This window comes from Megalopta genalis, chromosome 12 (assembly GCF_051020955.1).
Source record: "Megalopta genalis isolate 19385.01 chromosome 12, iyMegGena1_principal, whole genome shotgun sequence".
Taxonomy (NCBI): Eukaryota; Metazoa; Arthropoda; class Insecta; order Hymenoptera; family Halictidae; genus Megalopta; species Megalopta genalis.
Genome location: NC_135024.1, coordinates 8963222 through 8981738, shown reverse-complemented (window position 1 = coordinate 8981738; position 18517 = coordinate 8963222). Strand labels below are relative to the sequence as shown.

At 42.2% G+C, this 18517-nt stretch overlaps 3 protein-coding genes across 11 annotated transcripts; 1 reads left to right on the top strand and 2 right to left on the bottom strand.

The window, feature by feature from the left end:
- Positions 1-421: 421 nt before the first annotated feature.
- crc (bZIP transcription factor crc) lies at positions 422-6478 on the bottom strand. 2 transcript variants are annotated; one of them, XM_033469877.2, is made up of 3 exons: positions 6320-6478; positions 5307-5621; positions 422-1803 (listed from the first exon to the last, which is right to left on the bottom strand). In XM_033469877.2, the coding sequence occupies exons 2-3, from the start codon at positions 5542-5544 to the stop codon at positions 944-946; spliced, it is 1098 nt and encodes a 365-aa protein (XP_033325768.1). In that variant the 5' UTR covers positions 5545-5621; positions 6320-6478; the 3' UTR covers positions 422-943. The 2 variants fall into 2 exon arrangements, with proteins under 2 accessions (XP_033325768.1, XP_033325769.1); XM_033469878.2 differs by lacking the exons at positions 5307-5621; positions 6320-6478 and adding an exon at positions 3003-3958.
- Positions 6479-6785: 307 nt separating this feature from the next.
- On the bottom strand, positions 6786-16607 carry LOC117220163 (inactive hydroxysteroid dehydrogenase-like protein 1). 5 transcript variants are annotated; one of them, XM_033469881.2, is made up of 5 exons: positions 16498-16607; positions 8348-8508; positions 8043-8279; positions 7453-7796; positions 6786-7190 (listed from the first exon to the last, which is right to left on the bottom strand). In XM_033469881.2, the coding sequence occupies exons 2-5, from the start codon at positions 8502-8504 to the stop codon at positions 6981-6983; spliced, it is 948 nt and encodes a 315-aa protein (XP_033325772.2). In that variant the 5' UTR covers positions 8505-8508; positions 16498-16607; the 3' UTR covers positions 6786-6980. The 5 variants fall into 5 exon arrangements, with proteins under 5 accessions (XP_033325772.2, XP_033325770.2, XP_033325773.2 ...); XM_033469879.2 differs by lacking the exon at positions 16498-16607 and adding an exon at positions 12898-13030; XM_033469882.2 differs by lacking the exon at positions 16498-16607 and adding an exon at positions 9982-10110.
- On the top strand, positions 8923-15748 carry LOC117220160 (carbohydrate sulfotransferase 11). 4 transcript variants are annotated; one of them, XM_033469872.2, is made up of 5 exons: positions 8923-9073; positions 12741-13132; positions 13705-13992; positions 14060-14295; positions 14668-15748. In XM_033469872.2, the coding sequence occupies exons 1-5, from the start codon at positions 8923-8925 to the stop codon at positions 14831-14833; spliced, it is 1233 nt and encodes a 410-aa protein (XP_033325763.2). In that variant the 3' UTR covers positions 14834-15748. The 4 variants fall into 4 exon arrangements, with proteins under 4 accessions (XP_033325763.2, XP_033325766.2, XP_033325765.2 ...); XM_033469875.2 differs by lacking the exon at positions 8923-9073 and adding an exon at positions 10282-10572; XM_033469874.2 differs by lacking the exon at positions 8923-9073 and adding an exon at positions 10837-11011.
- Positions 16608-18517: the final 1910 nt, after the last annotated feature.

The following is an 18517-nucleotide window of genomic DNA, read 5'->3' as shown; positions in this document are numbered from 1 at the left end:
ATCACATGTTCGATCAGATTATACATTTCACAAACGTAAACAATTATTCATTCAATTTTACAGATATGAAATAATTGAAACTTACATACAATTTCAGTGTATCTAATTATTTGCATTATTCATATGATTTTCGTAAGCACTGCAAATCTTTGAATATTATATTTATGAACAATAAGTTTGTAATAAACATTGTTGTTTTATTTTTACATAAGAACATTGCATATACTTATAAATTTACATGAACAACTACATACTGATAAATAGTAAAAGTTGAAATAATTTTTTTGATTGTTCGTAAAAGAAAATTTGGTGAATACTTTGTTCAGTTGGAAATTTATGTTGCTTTTCTTTTCTATACAAAAATCTTTTGCGACGAAACAATTTTAATTCTTAAAATTGTGAGGGTATTAAAAAACAGGGATGTTTTTGACAATAACGTCGTTGTTTATTACACAATAACCCATTTATTATTTTTCTAATACAATATTTTTTTGTAAGAAAACTCATAACTTGATTGGGTTAGAATTGCATGGAATGAAGAGATTTGCATCATTAAGATGCATTAGATGACACGCGGAATTCTCAGCAACAACAAGTTTCCACTCAGCAGAGTTTCATAGGGTTGTATACTTCGTAAATTCTTTGGTTATATAATGCATCTTATTTGCTAATCTTAATGGACCATCGGTAAATCGGAAGATGGTGCATACTTTTATGGATTACACGATGATAGTTCTGTAGTCCTACTAAGAAGCTGTGATAGACTTTAGATTTATGTTTGAATATGTTGCTAGATTAAAAAAGAAGAGGGAATAACAATCAGTAATCTAAGTCTATGTATTAAAATACATTATTAGGACCATTGTAAAATAGTTAGTGTCGAAAAAATATGATTAATAAATTTAATAAAAATGATTAAACATATCGGCGGTGGGTGAATGGATTACTTCATCAGACCCTTGGCTTTAAATAAGTCTCTCATCAAGCCTTTTAAGTACCCAATTTCTCGCTGCAAGTCTTTTACTTGATTCTTTAATTTGTCGTTATGATCCGCGAGTTCACGTTCCTCTCCTAATATTTCTTTGATCTCTTGTTTTTTCTTTTGCCTATAACGTGTAGCCGCATTTTTATTTTGTTCCTTTTTTCGGACTTTTTTGTCTTCCACGGATGGACGGGAATATGGTTTTTGACGGCTTCTGGCTGAGGAGCTAGTTGATTGTTTTGTACATTTTCTCTCAGTTTCAAAAATCCAATCTGGATCGTCTACAGAATCTTCTGACGATGTGTAACTACCACCTGAACTGGTGCATGGACTAGATGGTGGAATATCCTCGGTTTGCAACCGCACGTATTCATCCACCACAGCTAAGTCGTGTGCAACGTCTGTGTTTAATGGATCTAACATTATGTTTTTTGGATTCCACTGTACAGGTACTTCATTAGTGTACGTTTTTTCTTCGGGTACCACCACATCGTACATGGACTGATGATTGGAGTATAGTGGTTGTACAGGTTGCAAGGTAATAAGTAATTGGGTGTCCACGCTTAATGGTTTATGAAGTGGTGGCGGTGGTGATTGAGGTGGTGTAAGCGTGGAACTCGACGTAGGGACTATTTGATGGCAAGCTTCCACATCTCCCAGAACAGTTTCAAATTCTTGCAGTAGTGTTTGTGTATCATCTTGCTGAGGGATCTTTGTAACTTCGTTGTATGTGGTTGGTTTAAGATGTCCATTTTCAGGACTTGGTAATTCCTCGAAAATGGGTAATTCTATCTTTTCCTCCAACCAGTCGGAAAAAGGTTCTGTAAAAAAGATTTTTTAATGTAAACAAAAATTAGTCATTTAGTCCTAAATGATAAAAATGTATAGAAAATAATCTGTTTCTCACATCAGTCATTAATCAATTGTTTGCAGATTTTATATCAGACAAACAAAACATTGATACCACATTATCAGATTCTGGTGATCAGACATATTTGTAGTAGACTTATAGATTTAATTATTTGATTGAAAATGAAAAAATAATATTTTCTATATGTTGTATAATTTTTCAGAATATAAGTTAACAGTACTTTTACTTGTCTTGCATGAACAATATGTAGGTGTGGTACTTTAATGTATATATAATTTCATGGACATTACCAGCTCAACTAGAAAAACAAGTTCTTGATTTGCAATTTCTTTGACTACTAACACTTGCTATAATCAATACTTGCGTACAACATTATTTAGAGCACAGTTTGCTACTGGAGCATAAAAATGCAGTCTGTACCAAAAAATTTTATTTTTTAACATTTCAAAGAAAGATAACACATTCGTATTTATTTGTTGATTATATTTGGGAAAACAAATTGTTTTATAAAAATGTATTCACAAAGTGTTCAAATCGTTGATATTATATAATTTTGAAATTTCAGTTACTACATTATAATTGTTAATTTTTTAAAACTTTTTGCATGTATTGTAACATACTTGACTACATTAAACATTTAATGTTTGATAAACTACCCCTAACCTATTTCTTCGTGAAACTTTGATTAGGCTTCACTTCAAATATAGAAGTTATCTGCATTTAAATGCCGAGGGCAAGGGGTTAGATAAGAATCTTTTTAAATATAAAGATTTATACAAGTATATAGTACAACTATATCTTTAAGTGTGATTGACGAATTACCATTAATACACTCAATAAGTAATAGAGAAAGTAAACGTTCAATTTTATTTCATAATATATCATTAACATGATTTGTTTCATATTCAACATATACTTCGCCGTATACTTTTTTGTTCGTCACATATACGTGTAAATTCGACATCGCGCGAATTATATTCAAGCATATAATTCGACAGTAATGTATTTAAAGACGCTGCGATCCAATTCTACCGTATGATAATGTGAACAATGTGGTAACAGTGTTCTGATATGCGTAATAAAGATATTTTTCAATCAAAGTGAATGCTAAAAAGAGAGGGGAAATCTTGTTAGCGAAAGGAAACGTACCGCTGTAGCATATAGCAGCCATTATCACGTGTAGCGTGTTTTCGTGAACCTTTTTATTCAAAGAGCAATATATTTGTATATAATAATAAGGAAAAAAAATATATATTTGTATATATATTTAAGTAAAAAATAATGTTCTTGAAGCACGGTACGGTGTTTCTTTTTAACGGGAAGCAGCCAAAAGTCCGCCAAGTATAGACGCGAGTCGTTATAGCTCAACGTCTTTTTACCAATTTTTGGGAATTAATAATGATCTCTCGGTTCCACGTGTAGCGATATGCGAACTGCATGCTATCATACAACATTAGTACACTCGGGCATCGAGACAATTCGTCGTTTTCTCGCAACAGTTTTAAAAATGCCAGTATTCTTTTATTCCTTTCCAAGTGGTTCTCTTTTTTTCTCTTGTCGGATTGAATTTTAACTAGACATCCATAAATGTTACGCACTTCACCAATCACTTTTCATCGACCGATAGATAGACCACGATCTATCGAAGAATATTTCCGTTCACAATTGTCTCCACGGCCCCGGAACGGTTTCAAGTTAAATTCCAAAGCGATCGTGTCGCAGCTTTCGAATCCCACTATCGGTACAGATCAACAGAACACGTGTAAATACGTTAACGTATGTTGAGAACGAAAATTACGCTACGAATGTAGATCGATAGATCGCTGTGGCGGGGGGTTTCGTATTTACAATTCCCTGTACGGTCGTCGAGCGTGGCGAAGCATACGGTTCACCATAGATCAACTTGAATATTTGATTGTTAAGCGTCGAAATCACTGACACGCACAGTAGTTGCGAATGTAACAGACTTCATCGGTCACGAAATCACGACACCGACACTGACGCGACACGATTTGTCGAACGGAGATACTTGCACATTTGAAACAACAACAATGCGCAATGCGCCTAGAAAACGATCGTGTATCGTCAGAAAGTCGACTCATAACGAAGACTAATCGACGGAATCGTACGATCAGTTTGCAATACTGCCGAGAGACCACTCCTGCTTATCTTTGGACTTTCCCCTCTGCCGCCCCTACTCCAACGCAAACGCAACTAAACACGCGTCATTCCCCTATCGGCCTTCAACCAAAGCAGTTTGTATAGAGGTTAACCAGTTTGTCCCACTCTCTTTTTCAGAAAAAAAAAGAAAGAAAAATGAGATACACGCTGGAGGAAGCGGGAAGAATGAAAGCGATACCAAGTATCGAGAATGCTGTCCGATAAAATGCGTTGAACATTAGCCTCTGTCCTTTTTGTATATAGAGCTTCGAAAACCAGGGGACGCTGACTTAATCGATGCATGCGTAAGAACGAGCTGCAAGTATTCGCCTACTTTTACGCAGTTTGATATTTAAAGATATATCGACACCGCAGTATCTATGGCTCGCTTCATACGCCATACAGCAATGATAATCTTAGAATCGTACCAACGCGAGTGCATCAAACTTTTTAATCCCCAGCTAGTTTGGTGGCTACGTATGTGTACTGCAGCGGAGCGACTGCAATCCTATTGTATACAAATTATTAAATGTATAAACATATTTTTTTACATTATAAGACAAATTAGTGGAAATATTTATATACTCGTATTGATAACTAAGAACTTATGGTTATACCAAATTAGCTGGAAATGTAACAAAGGGTGTTAGTTTTCACTTTTTATTAATCTGCGTGTACGTTTATAAACATTTTTTGACTGCTTTCACAAAATGTATATACACATATATTGTTCAGGATTCACACACATGTAGGATATGTCTCAATATCAATCAAAGGGAGGATGATTTTACTAGAAAAACGAAGCTCAAAATATAGAATAAAATATTTTTATATTAGGTTTAGTGTGTAAAAAAACAAATTATAACTTATTTTTAGGGAGAAAATTACTCTATTTCTAATTAGACCATGAATACTGGAACATCCTATATATGAATCTGCAACAGTTGCTGTTTTTTATTTGTTATGTATTGTGTTTTGTATTTGTATTGGAACTGTAATGCAATTTTGTGATAGGAAAGGTCACCTGATAAATGTTTCTTGCATTAATGGTGACCTTTCATACATTTCTTGATACATGACTGATCTTGTGCAAATTCCAGTGAGTTTTTTCTACTGGACTTATAACTTGCGTATAAAGAAGCTTGTTTAATATCTATATACAAATAATGTACAATGGAATAGTATTTTGTAAGAATACTGAATAAAAATATCCATTTTCATCTTTGAAAAAATGATTAAAATTTATATATAGATATTTTTTATAATTATTTAGAGATATCTATAAAAGCTTACCTTCTTTAATCCATTCGTCCAACTCTTCTAAAAGTTTTGTAGCAACTTGTGCTCGGGTGGGGTGCTCTTCGTACATAACAGGTTCAACATTTTTAGTAGGTTCTACAGACTTATCATCGAACAGAAGCCAGTCATCCTCTACATCTGTCGATAATGTCCCACTAGGGGACACTGGCTCCAGCTTCCACATCCAAATCTCTTGATCCTGACCAGCTGACATTGTTGATACGGGCCCCATCAAGAGGTATCAATAAATAATGAAAAGAAATTTGTGTCGTCTGTGCGACGTAGCTCGAAGTGAGCGCCATGATGGCTCTGAAAATGTAAAAGACTTATGGTTAGACATAATGTAACTATAAAATATTTTTCAATACATTGAAAACATTTCCACATTTTAATGTGTCGATTATTATGCGACTTATGCATAAGCTATACAATTGTTTGTTCATATTAAAACATGAACATATTAACTGTACCAACAATTAGAATAAATTTTGAATTGTCAGTTTTTGTCCCATTAATTCAATTACTCAGACTTTGTGTTACCTCTTTGGTTGATAATACAAAGATGTGCGCAAAAAGGAAAAACATTTAAAAAAAGATTGATGGTTATCAATGAACAGTTAAAAAATTTCGAGGCGAACCAAATACGCGCGTTGTCTTCCAGTTGTATTATGTAACTTACAAGCAACTCATTATGGTAGGAATGTTCGCGGAAAATATGAGTACAAAGACACACTATAATTTCATGACGCAACACCGAACCATGTCATCTGGTCAAATTTAACAAAAGCACTTGCAATTTTAGTGTCCTAAAAATTGGTTTCTTCTAAATAATATACGAAACTCACATCGTCATAGAATGAGAAGTGAAATTCGTTGTTCGGTGATAACGTCATTCGGAATGCTTGCGGAATGATGATTCACAAAATGGCAGACCAGACATCGTGCCTACGTTCTGGCGTTTCGATAGAAACCCACGGACAGCCCTTAAAGTATTAAATGGTACTCACTCCATGATTATTTAGTTGTGTCGGCACACTTGCGTGTGCAAGCCGCTCGGTACACTATTGACTCATCTTGCTCGTCGTGAGAAACGTGTAGAAAATTTGTACGTCTTTCCTTTGCGAAGCATGGATGGAGAATAAGCGTCACCTTCTACCGAGAATTTGACCGCTCAGGTCACGTGATCCGGGAATGCGTACGCAAGGGTGCTCAGTTCGAACCGATTTCGCGGATCTTCTGCGCAGACACCGTGAAAGTTGGATTCCGCAGGATCGCTGCCGCTTCGCGCGTGCTACTTTCTCTCCAACAAAATCACGGAAACGTTCAAAACTGTTTTACAGGAATTTTAAATCCCGTAAACGTATCAGTCGGCATGTAATCAAATGGAAAATCTGTTATAAAACAATTGGTTAATTATACATAAAATCAATTTCCTGGACCAGTCAAGGAGAAAATCAATAAATTCGAAAAACATATTGTTTGCAGTTTTATTCTTTTTACATCCTTCGCGTTGTTGTTTCATGAACATTTTAGTAAATGCTTTCGTATAATTTTTTTACATAATCACGCGACTTAGCATGTAAAGAATGTATGATACATTAGGTGTGAGTGACAGACTATCTATAATCAATAAAAATTTAATTACGATACACAGGTTCGTATGCTTCTTTAACTGTTCTTATTTTGCTTGAGGTAATCGTTCCTGAAAATCTGGCTTATGAATAATCCGATCCTCGTTCTGATATGCACCGGCGGAATCGACGTAACGATCTTTTGGATCCCGTGGCTCCAATAACCGGTACTGGTATCCAGTTTCCCGAGGGTGTTGATCGCATTTTTGGCATAAGTCGTTGCGTTCGGCACGAGAATGCTGGTCACCTGTAACCCATCGCAAAATCCAATGAGTACCATCGATGGTGGCACAGTTTTTTCTTGGTTCTATTAAAAGACTAAATAAAAGAATCACCAGACGGATTTTATTTTCTGTAGTTCATAGATGAAAACAGTAATCGGTTACTTAGTGCTCCAAAACGCTGACAACAATACTATTTACTTAATTCATGCTCCAATTCAATCACTGTCGCGGTCTCTAAATAAATCAATAATTAGCACCGCGTGCAGTTGCGCGGCTTCGAATTACCTGAAGCTTGTTGCTGTACGCGTTCATCTTCGTGTTGACGAAAAACGGCGTCAGGTGTTGCACCGTCAAGCCGAACCTCGAGTACTCGCTCCTGATCGCTTCCGAAAAGCTTCTAATGTATAATTTCGTCGCTGCATAGACGGTCATCAAAGGCATCGGTTGCAGCTCCGAGCCAGACGAGATGTTCACGATTGCGCCCTTTCCACGTTTTTGCATTTTCCCGATGAGCAGCCGGGTCATTAACGTGGTGGCCCCGACGTTCAAAGAGATGATGTCCCACAGCTCGTCCTCTGGGACTTCGCCGAGGTACATGGGGTAACTGTACATCATCCCGACGTTGTTCACTGGAAATGTATGTCGGTTGATAATCGATCAGCTGTCGTTGTCTTGTACTCCCATGCAACACCCTCAACGAAAACACGTTAACAATCTTGGCAATTTGCAAGTTAACACCTCTCACTCTCCGTCAGCCTAGATTCCATCGAAGCCGCTCGTTTTTAGACTCATTCGCGCTAATCACTTTCTTATGCTCCATCGTTCCAGTTCCCAAGACCACCGAGAACTACTCGCATACTTCGCGCAACAATTACCTAAGATCCCGACGGGAACGTCCTCCAACTGTTCCTTCAGTTTCTGATAAATCTCCCTTCCTTTACTGAAATCCGCCACGATGATCTTCACCTCGATCCCCGAGCGCTCCCGCAGGATTTCGTCCTTAGTCTTCTCCAGTTTCTCCAAGGACCTGCTAATCAGCACCAGGTTCACGCCCCTGGCAGCCAGCTCCTTCGCATAAGCCTTGCCGATGCCGTCGGTCGATCCTGTGACAACTGTATTTCCGACGACGATATTTGTAAAACGAAGAGAACAACGCGAAGGTATCGACGAAGCTACTCACCGGCCCATTCGCCGAACTTCGTCTTCAGGTCGATCGGCGTCGAGTCGAAGATTGGCAGGAGAATTTCCCAGACAGTTTCGACCACCCTGGAGACGTTGAGCAACAGCCAGAGGACGATCAGGCCGATCAGCAGCCACAATGCCAGTTGGAGCATCATTTTCCTTGAACAGAATCAAATCACCTTCTGCTTTCTGCGACGTCTGAGGAATTTTTAGGAACACAAATCGTGCGCACCGTTATCAGACAGCGGTCGAGGTACACGAGATTGCGCGTTACGAAACGAATAAAAAAACTTCTGCCAAATGTTTCGGTAATCTTACGAAACGTTTCGGCGTCATTGGTAGAAAGCGTTCGGCTAATCGTGATTCTTACGGTCTAATGCAATGGGAGAGTACGAAGTGTCAACAGAGACGATATCAGCGTCGAGACGTATCAGTGTCCGACGTGCTATTCAAACATTGACGAAGCACGAAGACGATGCGTTACCTAAATCCCTCGGGAACTTCGGATTCACTCGCTAATGCGGTAACACGTGCGCGCTCGACGGTCAGTGTTGTCTTCGATCGCGACACCGCATGTTCAACACGAAGCGCGTTTGCTGGCCGAGCTCATTCGGCCCGTTTTTCGTCAGCCAGTCGTCCGTTTTCGTAGGATGGTCATCCGACGAAGGCCAAAGCAAGACTAAAGTCATTCAGGACAAGTGTACGGCACAGATGGTGCTCGAAGGTAAGGCACTTTCTCTAGACGTCGCGCGAGCTATGAGGCAACGGATAGCGCATATTCGGGCGAGGATCTTTAAGCTAGTCGCCTAATCGGCCGCGCGAAACGATTGTATCAATATACCGCCGATGGCGTAGTTCACGTTCCACGCTAATTGATCGTGAATGGCCCATTGTGCAAAGCGCTTTCACCGGTCGACGCTTCACTAGCATTTCGCCCTATCAGAGTTTCGACAGAAGAGGCGTTCGACTAGATTTATTAATGCGGTACACGGGATGGATTAATTTGCATACTCTGGATTCCCATCTCGAACGTTCTCACGGGACGATGCCCGCTCTTGTAGTACCGTTTCGGACCGTTTCCTTTGTCGTTGAAGAAAAGTGTCGGCTGAGATAGCATCTATCGTATTTCTGCGTCACAAGACTGGAACGCCGACCTTCTGGACCCGAAAGAATCGACTATTTATAGAATGGAAGATCGCGAAGAGTGGAGTTCATCGCATGGTTTGCTTGAATCCCGTAACAACGCAGTCGATTGTTTCTCTTGTTGCAAAAACATGCACGAGCGCGGACGGCACAATGGTCAACTCATGTTTGTCGGCGGAGTTAGCAATTACTTGGAAAATGGACCAACTCGCGTGAACGGTCTTCGTTGTTTTATTTGCGCGCTCGGTTCTAGCTGGCTCTTCAACGAACAATTCCGCCGCGATTTCGAGGCGACGATCTTGTGTCAGTCGATCTCAAAAATCTGAAAACCGTACTGAAACAATATCGACGCAAGGTTACGCGAAAGAATGGCCGGTGCTCGCAAGGGGAATCTTTAAAATTCAAGTTGCCCAAGGACACCGGCCACGTCGCCGTTTCGTCAAAAACCAGCGACGGTCTGACCCCCGTTGTCCCACCTCCGAAAATTACCTGGCCACGACCTATACCCGGCCCTCTAATCAGTCATTCTGGAACGGGAAGCTCGGGAACAATGCGCGAGTCCAGCTTCGTAGCCGACGGACCGAGCTCCGGCGCGGCGAGTCGTCTTGAATTTTGTCGGCGGAGCGTCGGCGAGCTGTGCTCAGGAGCGGGAACAGGTGGAAAAGGAAGATCGAGCGTGTCCCTGGTGAAGAAACGAAGATGCAATGTCCGGTGGCGCGCGCAGCTTCTTTCACTTCTACAAACTGGCACCACGTTCCATTCTTATGTCAGAAGGTCTCCGATACAAGGCAATAGCCGGACTGGCCATCATCGGTTCGGCCGTGGTTCAGCCGTGATCCAACGTGCGCGTTGTGCCAATTTTTTCGGCTGATCCAGGGATTTTCGGTGACCGGCGAGGATATCCCCTTCGTCGTTTCCATTTCCCGGTCCTCGGAGAACCCGAGAGAATTCGGAGGACGAATCTTGGTGCGTCTCCAGGAGAGAAGGGGCCATCGTTTCGGAGGATCATCGAACTCGACTTGCCCGACGATGCCACGTAGATTTTGACAGTCCGCGGTCCACCGTTACTGCCCGCAACAGGTGAGCTCGCGACTCTGTCTCACGGCGATTCAAGGACAGTGGGTCGCGAATTTGCTGACCGGACGAGCGAGCGCGCGCCAGAGTGACGACCGTGTTCGGTGACATTGTTTTTCCGGATCGTGATTCCGCGTTGATACCTATATACCATCCGAGTCGTTTCGCTTTTTATCGGGTTGTTCGAGTGCGAGGCTCAGGGGAGGGGTTCAATTGTCCGGCGAATTCCAATCGGATTGCGCAATACCGAGCCGACGATGGCGATTCATTTGTTGTAGCCGTCCGATCGGCGAATTGAATTTTCAACACCTATTTATACCGTTCACGGTAGTCGACGGCAGTTGCGTCGGTCGGAACTGATACACTGGTTGGGCAGAGGTTACATCGATCGGAAGGTTACCGAGGATGGTTGTCGGAGGAGCGCATTGGAGCACCCTAATGTGCCGTAGGTTGTTCGTTGATTAGCGTCCGTTAGGGTCCATTAGTTCATTCATAACCATGGGCACCGGTGGTTTTAAATCGAAGCCGAGCGCTTCGAGCTCGAAATGTGTCTGACATATTATCCTATCGCCTGTAAAACCCCTGAATCGCTATACTATATTTCCTTCGTTAAAATCGAAGTGGTTCGAGTGCGATATCGTCTCACGAAGATAATCCACGTGAGTTTTCGAAAAACAAACATTTGCCTGTTATCGAACGCGAAGATACTTATCGAATGCCCGCCAGGCTGGCACAAGTATGTATTGTGAAACAGCCGAATGTGGTATTATGCAATCGCAAGACAAGCACGTCTACGATTACTATGAAGATATAACTTTCGCCTGATACAGGTTAATCGATTATTTATAGATACAGGGAATCATCGGTTTCGTAACTCGTAATACTGTTATCGCGATCGTCCGCGGTCAGGATTCTGTGTTCTTTTTCTCGAAGACGAATTACGCGATCGAATTTGCTCCCTTTCTTTTTCTCACGTGTGACCGGTGTCGGTGCGTTTCTAGAACATTAACCGATCCGTTCGTCGTATCGTTGACCTGAAACCGACGGGAATCCGGGCGTCCAGTGGTCGCTTTTTCAAAGGAAAAGTCTGCTCTACATAAACGAGCACGAAACGCTCCGGCGAACCGTTCGTTTAAAGCCCACTTCGGAGGCGTTTAATTAGCCGGCAGGAAAGTCTCAGTCGTTCGGTCCGATCGTTACGTTCTATTCCTTCCTATATGGATCTCTGATTCACAGATGCATAGTTCCGAGAAGATTTCCCACAACAACCGCGAATCCGTGTCACTCAAACGCGCAACCAGCTGACTGAATTGACACCAATAAACGTTTAATTGAAAGACCTCTCGCGGTCGTTCGTGTTTCTACGCCAAATGAAATCGATTTACGAAGCTCTGTTTATGTTAAATATCAATGCAATTCGTGAATCGCGTGGGGGCTTCCCTGTGTGCACGATCAATGAACGTCGATCGGCTCCGCTATCTGTTGTTTTTATGCACCGGAAAAATAAGGTTCCGCACAGTATTTCCTCGTGCGGCTTGATGAACTGACTTCTGCATGCAAATTATTGCAAACGAATGCACAGGGAAATCAGTTCGTCGCACATGCTTTTCGTAAACTGGAGAACATCCATGAAGGAGTTGCACTTCGAATATTCTGTACGATGACCTTTTCTTCTCTATCTATAGTCATCCTTAGACCGTGAATTTTCGTGTAATAATAAATAAAAGTTGTCTGCATCGATCGCAGATATATGTACAGTGATGTCTCTCTAATTGACGCCCAGATTGCGCACAAGAATGGACAATTTGGGAAGAGGAGATACGATTATTCGAGCCTCGCGGTTTATTTTTATAGTTGTAAATTGTCCACAATTATAAAAACGAGCCGCAAGGCTCGAATAATCGTATCTCTTCTTCCCAAATGATCCAATTTAGTGGAACAATCTAAGCGTCAGTAAGGGAGACATTACCGTATACAGAAGCTGCATCGATGCTTAAAAATCGTTGAATGTTTTCACTTCGATCTACCATCGTTTGACACAAACGCGTAAAATCCACGGTCTAATAATAACTGTACGATCCCAGGTTTCGATGATCTTCGAATGAAAAGAATCTGCTAACCGCGGAAGATGGTGCGCGCCGTTAACCAATTCAGAGTTTTGTCTGATTTGGCAGGAACCGTTCGTAAACAGCTGTCTACCATCAAGAAAATAATTCAATGTCCCGGGAGGGCAGGAAGGACGATGACGGGATGCTGTGTTCGGGAGACAGTGCTGCTTATCCTCAGCGTGTCGGTCTCTATTGCGACCGGGAACGCAGCCGGAGAGCGTACCTTGACGAACGATGATAGGAGACGCCTCTTCGAGGCGGAGAATTTCGTCTATTCCTGGACAGGACCGAATGCTCTGGCGAGATCTGCCCTGGTAGAACGGCAGGAGAGATTGCAATACAACTGCGAGGAGATCCTCAACGATTTGGGCACGGTCGACGAAGTCTCGGAACCGGAATCCTTCAGGAATATATTGGTGGACGAGCAGCACGATCTTCTTTACTGCTACGTTCCTAAGGTACGGCACGATTAATCGAGGCGATCTAAAGCTGGTGTCGTCGTTTTACGGAACGCAGTTATGATTGGTGGACATTTCTTTTCTCGTTAAGCATTTTATTGCTGAAAGTTCAAAAGTCAGCAGTTTTAAATTGTGAGAAAATGGGAGGGGAGGAAACATAACTACTTTAACAACAGTCATGTAGACTCGTGTTTGCCTGGGAATCGACATTCGATCATGGTAATTTTACTAAAGTCACCGTTGAGTTTATAAAATATGCTTGTTTTGGCATTTTTTTCTCGAAAGATATTCAGCCGCCGCTGTTCGTAGTATATTTGCGTGTAGCACAGCATGCGATTCAGTCGCGAGTTAGCTCGCGTGTCAGAAATTCAGCGGGTCCTTGACTCTTTGTGAACGTGCAGCAGAAGTCGATCGGGCCAGGTTTTATCGACGTCGGAGTCGAGCGTGCAGTCGGTTTCGCAATTGCTGAGTCTGCGATTGAAAACTTAGATACCGGGTGTCGCAACCGGGGAGGTTGCAAAAGGTTCCTGTTTATTTGTGCCCCTGCTAAGTGCCACGTATTCGTTCGTAAGGTTGCCTGCACGAACTGGAAACGGGTTTTGATGGTTGCCACCGGGAAATGGCCAGGTAACGATCCCCTGGAGATACCTGCCGATCAAGCACACTCGCAGGGCACTTTCCAAAGGCTGAGCAACTACACGCTGCCCGAGATCGAACGAATGCTAGCAACTTACGACAAGCTGATAGTGGTACGGCATCCGTTGGAAAGGCTTCTGTCCGCCTACAGGAACAAATTGGAGGCGAAACACGAGAAGAGCTCGATGTACTTTCAGTCTCGCTTCGGGAAGAAGATCGTCAAGGTTAGCGGACCGTTCTCCTGTTTTCTAGTTTAGCGAAACGATACCAAAACGCGATGATCATTTGCAGAGATACAGGCAAAACGCTACCGAGCAGTCGCTGAAGAACGGCGACGACGTCACATTCCCGGAGTTCGTCGAGTTCGTCACGGACGATTCGTCGAACGAGACCCGAAACGAGCATTGGAACCCGATTTACGAACTGTGCCAGCCGTGCTTAGTTAATTACAACCTCGTCAGCAAGTACGAGAGTTTGGTGGAGGATGCCACCGAGGTTCTGGAACGAATGGGCGTCGAGTCAGTCAAGTGAGTCCCGAATTTCTTCATCGACCGATAGTTCAACGGGAAGGGAGCACTTTTTCGGACGAGAATCTGTAATTTCTCGCCTTTCCTCTCCCTTCATTCTTGCAATATTCAGTATATTCGCTATCATCGTGCAAGACAATACCCTTCCCGAGACAATCGCAAGGTAGATTTTATCTACTAGAGAATCCGCAGCTCCGTCAATTCGATGGGATGCTTCGACAACGATCGACAAACTGTTGAGCCGTTTTCCATGCATTAGAAAAATGTCTCGATATGCAAATGTCTCTTATACGAACTACCCGCGCTACCGCCCGTAACCAGATTTCATCGCGAAAGTTCAGCGTTTCAGTAAGACTTTAATGATTTTTGCAGTTTCCCGGGGAAACCGGTGAACAGCGAGCCAACGTCGAAGAAACTCGAGAAATATTACTCGACGCTGACGTACAAACAGCTCCGAAAGCTGGCGGACATGTACAAACTAGACTTAAAGCTGTTCGACTATTCGTTGGAGGAGGTGCTCGGATTTTCGCTGGCATGACTCCGTTTTCCGTTTAACGATTGAATACGCTTCGAGCAACTAATTAATGCGATGGTAATTCTGCGGAATCGCGGAGTGCGAGGAAATAGGTTGTAAGTGTTTACGTGGCGGCGGCATCTGTTTGTTACGCAAACCCAGTTGAAGATAAGCGGCCGCGTCCCCGCCTTTTATTGAAACGGGTCTCTCATATCGTACTTGCAGATATTAATTGTCTGTCTCTGAGTCATTAGAAAACCATAGGATAAGGAAAACGCGAGCCCGGCTGTTGGTCGTGCGGTCACATCTCGTCTCATGATCTTGTTTCCCTTCGTCGTTTCCCGGCGTACGCTGCACATATTTAAATTTCGTTCTGCACACTGCGATTCGAGTTTCGGGGCGAAAAAGGGCTGTTAATCTTTTCATGATCTTATCTAGAGTAAACGATGCATACAAGTAGCTGTACAACGTCGCGCTAGTCTAATTAAGTAAGTTAAACTGAAACGAATCGAAGCGATCGGTGGTGATCGGTGCTTAGGAATAGTTAGAAAACGGAACGGTCCTTCCGTTCAACCCCGTAAAAGTGGGTGGGTACATTTCCATTTCGTTGATCGAGATACATACTTCCACAGACTCCGCAAGAACTCCGGCTGTTCAATATTCATGCGCACCGATACATATTTATAATTTATGCGACGGACGCCTCGTCGGATAACTATGTTAATCGCGTCGCTGGCCATATTCGCGCAACGCGCTGCGCTTACGAACACGTACAAACCTTTGTAAACGTATTCTCCTAATAATCCTTGATCTGTCTCTCTGCAACGTGCATCTGTGCGGCTCAATCGTGTTACCACGTCACTTGTGCCGAGGATCTCCATTTCCCGTCGCGTGTAATCCTGTTTCTGATCGAATAAAAAAAAAGACACGTATTTTGTATGACGCCCGTCGCTATTTCCGATCAATTAATAAACACGGACCTCCGCCCAGAATCCACGATCCTCCACAGGTGTTCGACGCCACAGGAAGTGGCGTTGCGCAACGCGTCGAAGATGTTTGCTACATTGTCCATCTCGGCTAATATTTGGCTTACGCGTTAAAATTAGCCGAAGGCCTGGAAATGATGGACGATGTCGCAAGGGGCGAGAGGGGACGAAGAGGAGCCGCCAGGCCTAATCAAAACGTGTGCTTCCTCGGCGACCAGAATAGAGCCGGCTTTCCATCAATCAAATCGAAGGACTTCCGAACGTTCGATTTATGCGGCCGTGTAAACAGCCCCGAAATGCACTCCGGTTCGCGGGAAACATCATTCTCAAGCAACCGACACGCGCTGACCCTCGAAAGAGAGCCGGTTTTACTGCCACCCACACCTAAGTCCTACCGTTATGCGCTCGTGATCAGTTCCTTTAGCAATGCTTCATCGCGCTATACAACCATTAATAGATTTTCGAACGGTGTTACGAACAGGCTGCACGTGAATACGACATTGATGACCTGTTTACCGTCGTGCACCGCTCTCTGCGGAGGATTTTTCTTTCGTTTGATCCCCCTACGCCAACGGTACTGTCGCAAACGTAATTTATCGCAGGACGCACGCCAAAGTATTGACATTTGAAATGCAGCCTTGAAATTAATATTGTTGTTACTGTTGCGGCTATGGTAGGGGAACAATAGCGGTGCGGGCTTACCGGAAGCTGACGGATGGATGAAAATTTGCAAGAGGCACACCCTTTCGACGACTGCACAGTACTGTCACACTGTCTAACCGTACGCAATGCGTTCAGTTTTCGCCGAGCATCGATCCGACGATTTTCATTGCTCATAGTCTTCCGAATGATGATCAGTTTCGTTCAGGGACGACGCTATGGAAAAAAATCGCAGTTTTCGCGGTAAATGGAGCAGCTCACCGAAATGATCGCTCCGCACTGGTAATTCCTGATAGCTACGGGTTTCTTTAGAAATGACGTTGATTCCGGGACCACCAATGTCTAAGCTTAGCACGGACCATGATCGACGAGAGACAAAGCGGATCTTTTATTCATAAACTCCTAGGCGGGTTTGCAGAATGAATCCACAGAGGTTGGAATAGAAGAGGGTGCCGACGGCCATCAATACGGCCATGAGCCGTGCAAAGTTTAAAGGGTATTATTGCAATGAACCGATCATTGATAACACTAATAACACAGTGCATCAATAGATTCAAACTCTGTTTACGATCGCTAATGTTCACTGGGCGATCGTTTGAGATACATCAAGAGTTCGAGAGGGAATGTTTTCGGGATTTTTGCGTTTTGCCGCTACGTGTAATGGCGCTATTTTTATAATTTCAGGAGCAGCTGATTCGTGCCGGATTTTACACTGTGCTTTAAGACAAATGCGGCAAAAATAATCTGCACTCAATATTTACATCAATAAATAAACTTTCTTTTGCATGATGTAGATATATGTGTGCAGCAGGATTTCCTTAATATTAATACATACAGAGAAGTCTGCTTTATTCGAGAAATTTAACGACAGTGACGTCTTAAGAGTATAACGAACATTCCGAGGGTACAAAAATGTTCTCATACGTTTCCTAACGTTTCGGAAAATCTAAATAAGTCAGTAATTAAAGGCTCAAAATGAATGCTCTTGATTTCAAAATGTTCCCGATGTTGATGCGTATCGATTTCACGCTGTTGTTGCTATGATTATACTTATTTACGATTTTTTAAAAAATAGCCCGTTTTTGGACCACGAAACACTATCACCACATAGCGGTGAACGCTCAAACTAAATTTCCCCTATATGCACACTAAAGGGTCGTCGAAAAACATTAATTATGGCAAAATTAGGGCGTACAAAAACAAACGATGTGCACAGGATTATCCAGGAGAGATTGCTAGATCGATATCATATCAAAAAACGGACGACAACACTGCAAAACATAATTAATTGCTTTTTGTTTCACGGTGTAGTTACCTGTTTTTTTTAATGCGATACGGCGCAGTAGACTCTTCTGAACGATCCTGGGTCCTTGGTTTATTCTTTTTTTGCGTCCTAATGTTGCCATAATTGATGCTTCTCTGCGACCTTGCATTGCGCATATAATCTGAACTCTTAAAATTTATGAATAGATTATTAGATGAATTCTAGCAATTTGTGGGTTAGATAAATATTTGAAGATACAGAAATATTCAAGACACTCTCTTATCTCTATATCGTGGAAAAAAGTTTACTTATTTATAAAAATATAAAAATAGCGTCAATACATGTAGCAGCAAAACGCTAAAACCTGTGGACAAGTTACCGACTGTTTCTATATTTTTGGAAGCATCAGATGGCGCCATCGTGCATTTCCCAGCAGTAAGTTTGCTCTGTTGATAAATTGACTACCAGTTTGAGCGTTTTGCCGCTACGTGTAACGGCGCTATTTTTATAATTTCAGGAGCAGCTGATTCGTGCCGGATTTTACACTGTACTTTAAGACAAATGCGGCAAAAATCATTTATACTCAATATTTACATTAATAAATAAACTTTCTTTTGCATGATGTAGATGTAGCAGGATTTCCTTAATATTTTTGTATACTCAAAATATCGTTTTTATTCTTAAATCGATGGGTTTCATCCCATTTTCCATGTGCATATCCTTTTTACGGCTGACTCGGCAAGAATCATTTCCGTAACTGCGTTAAATGTATCAAATTGATGAGGTTTAAAGCAACAG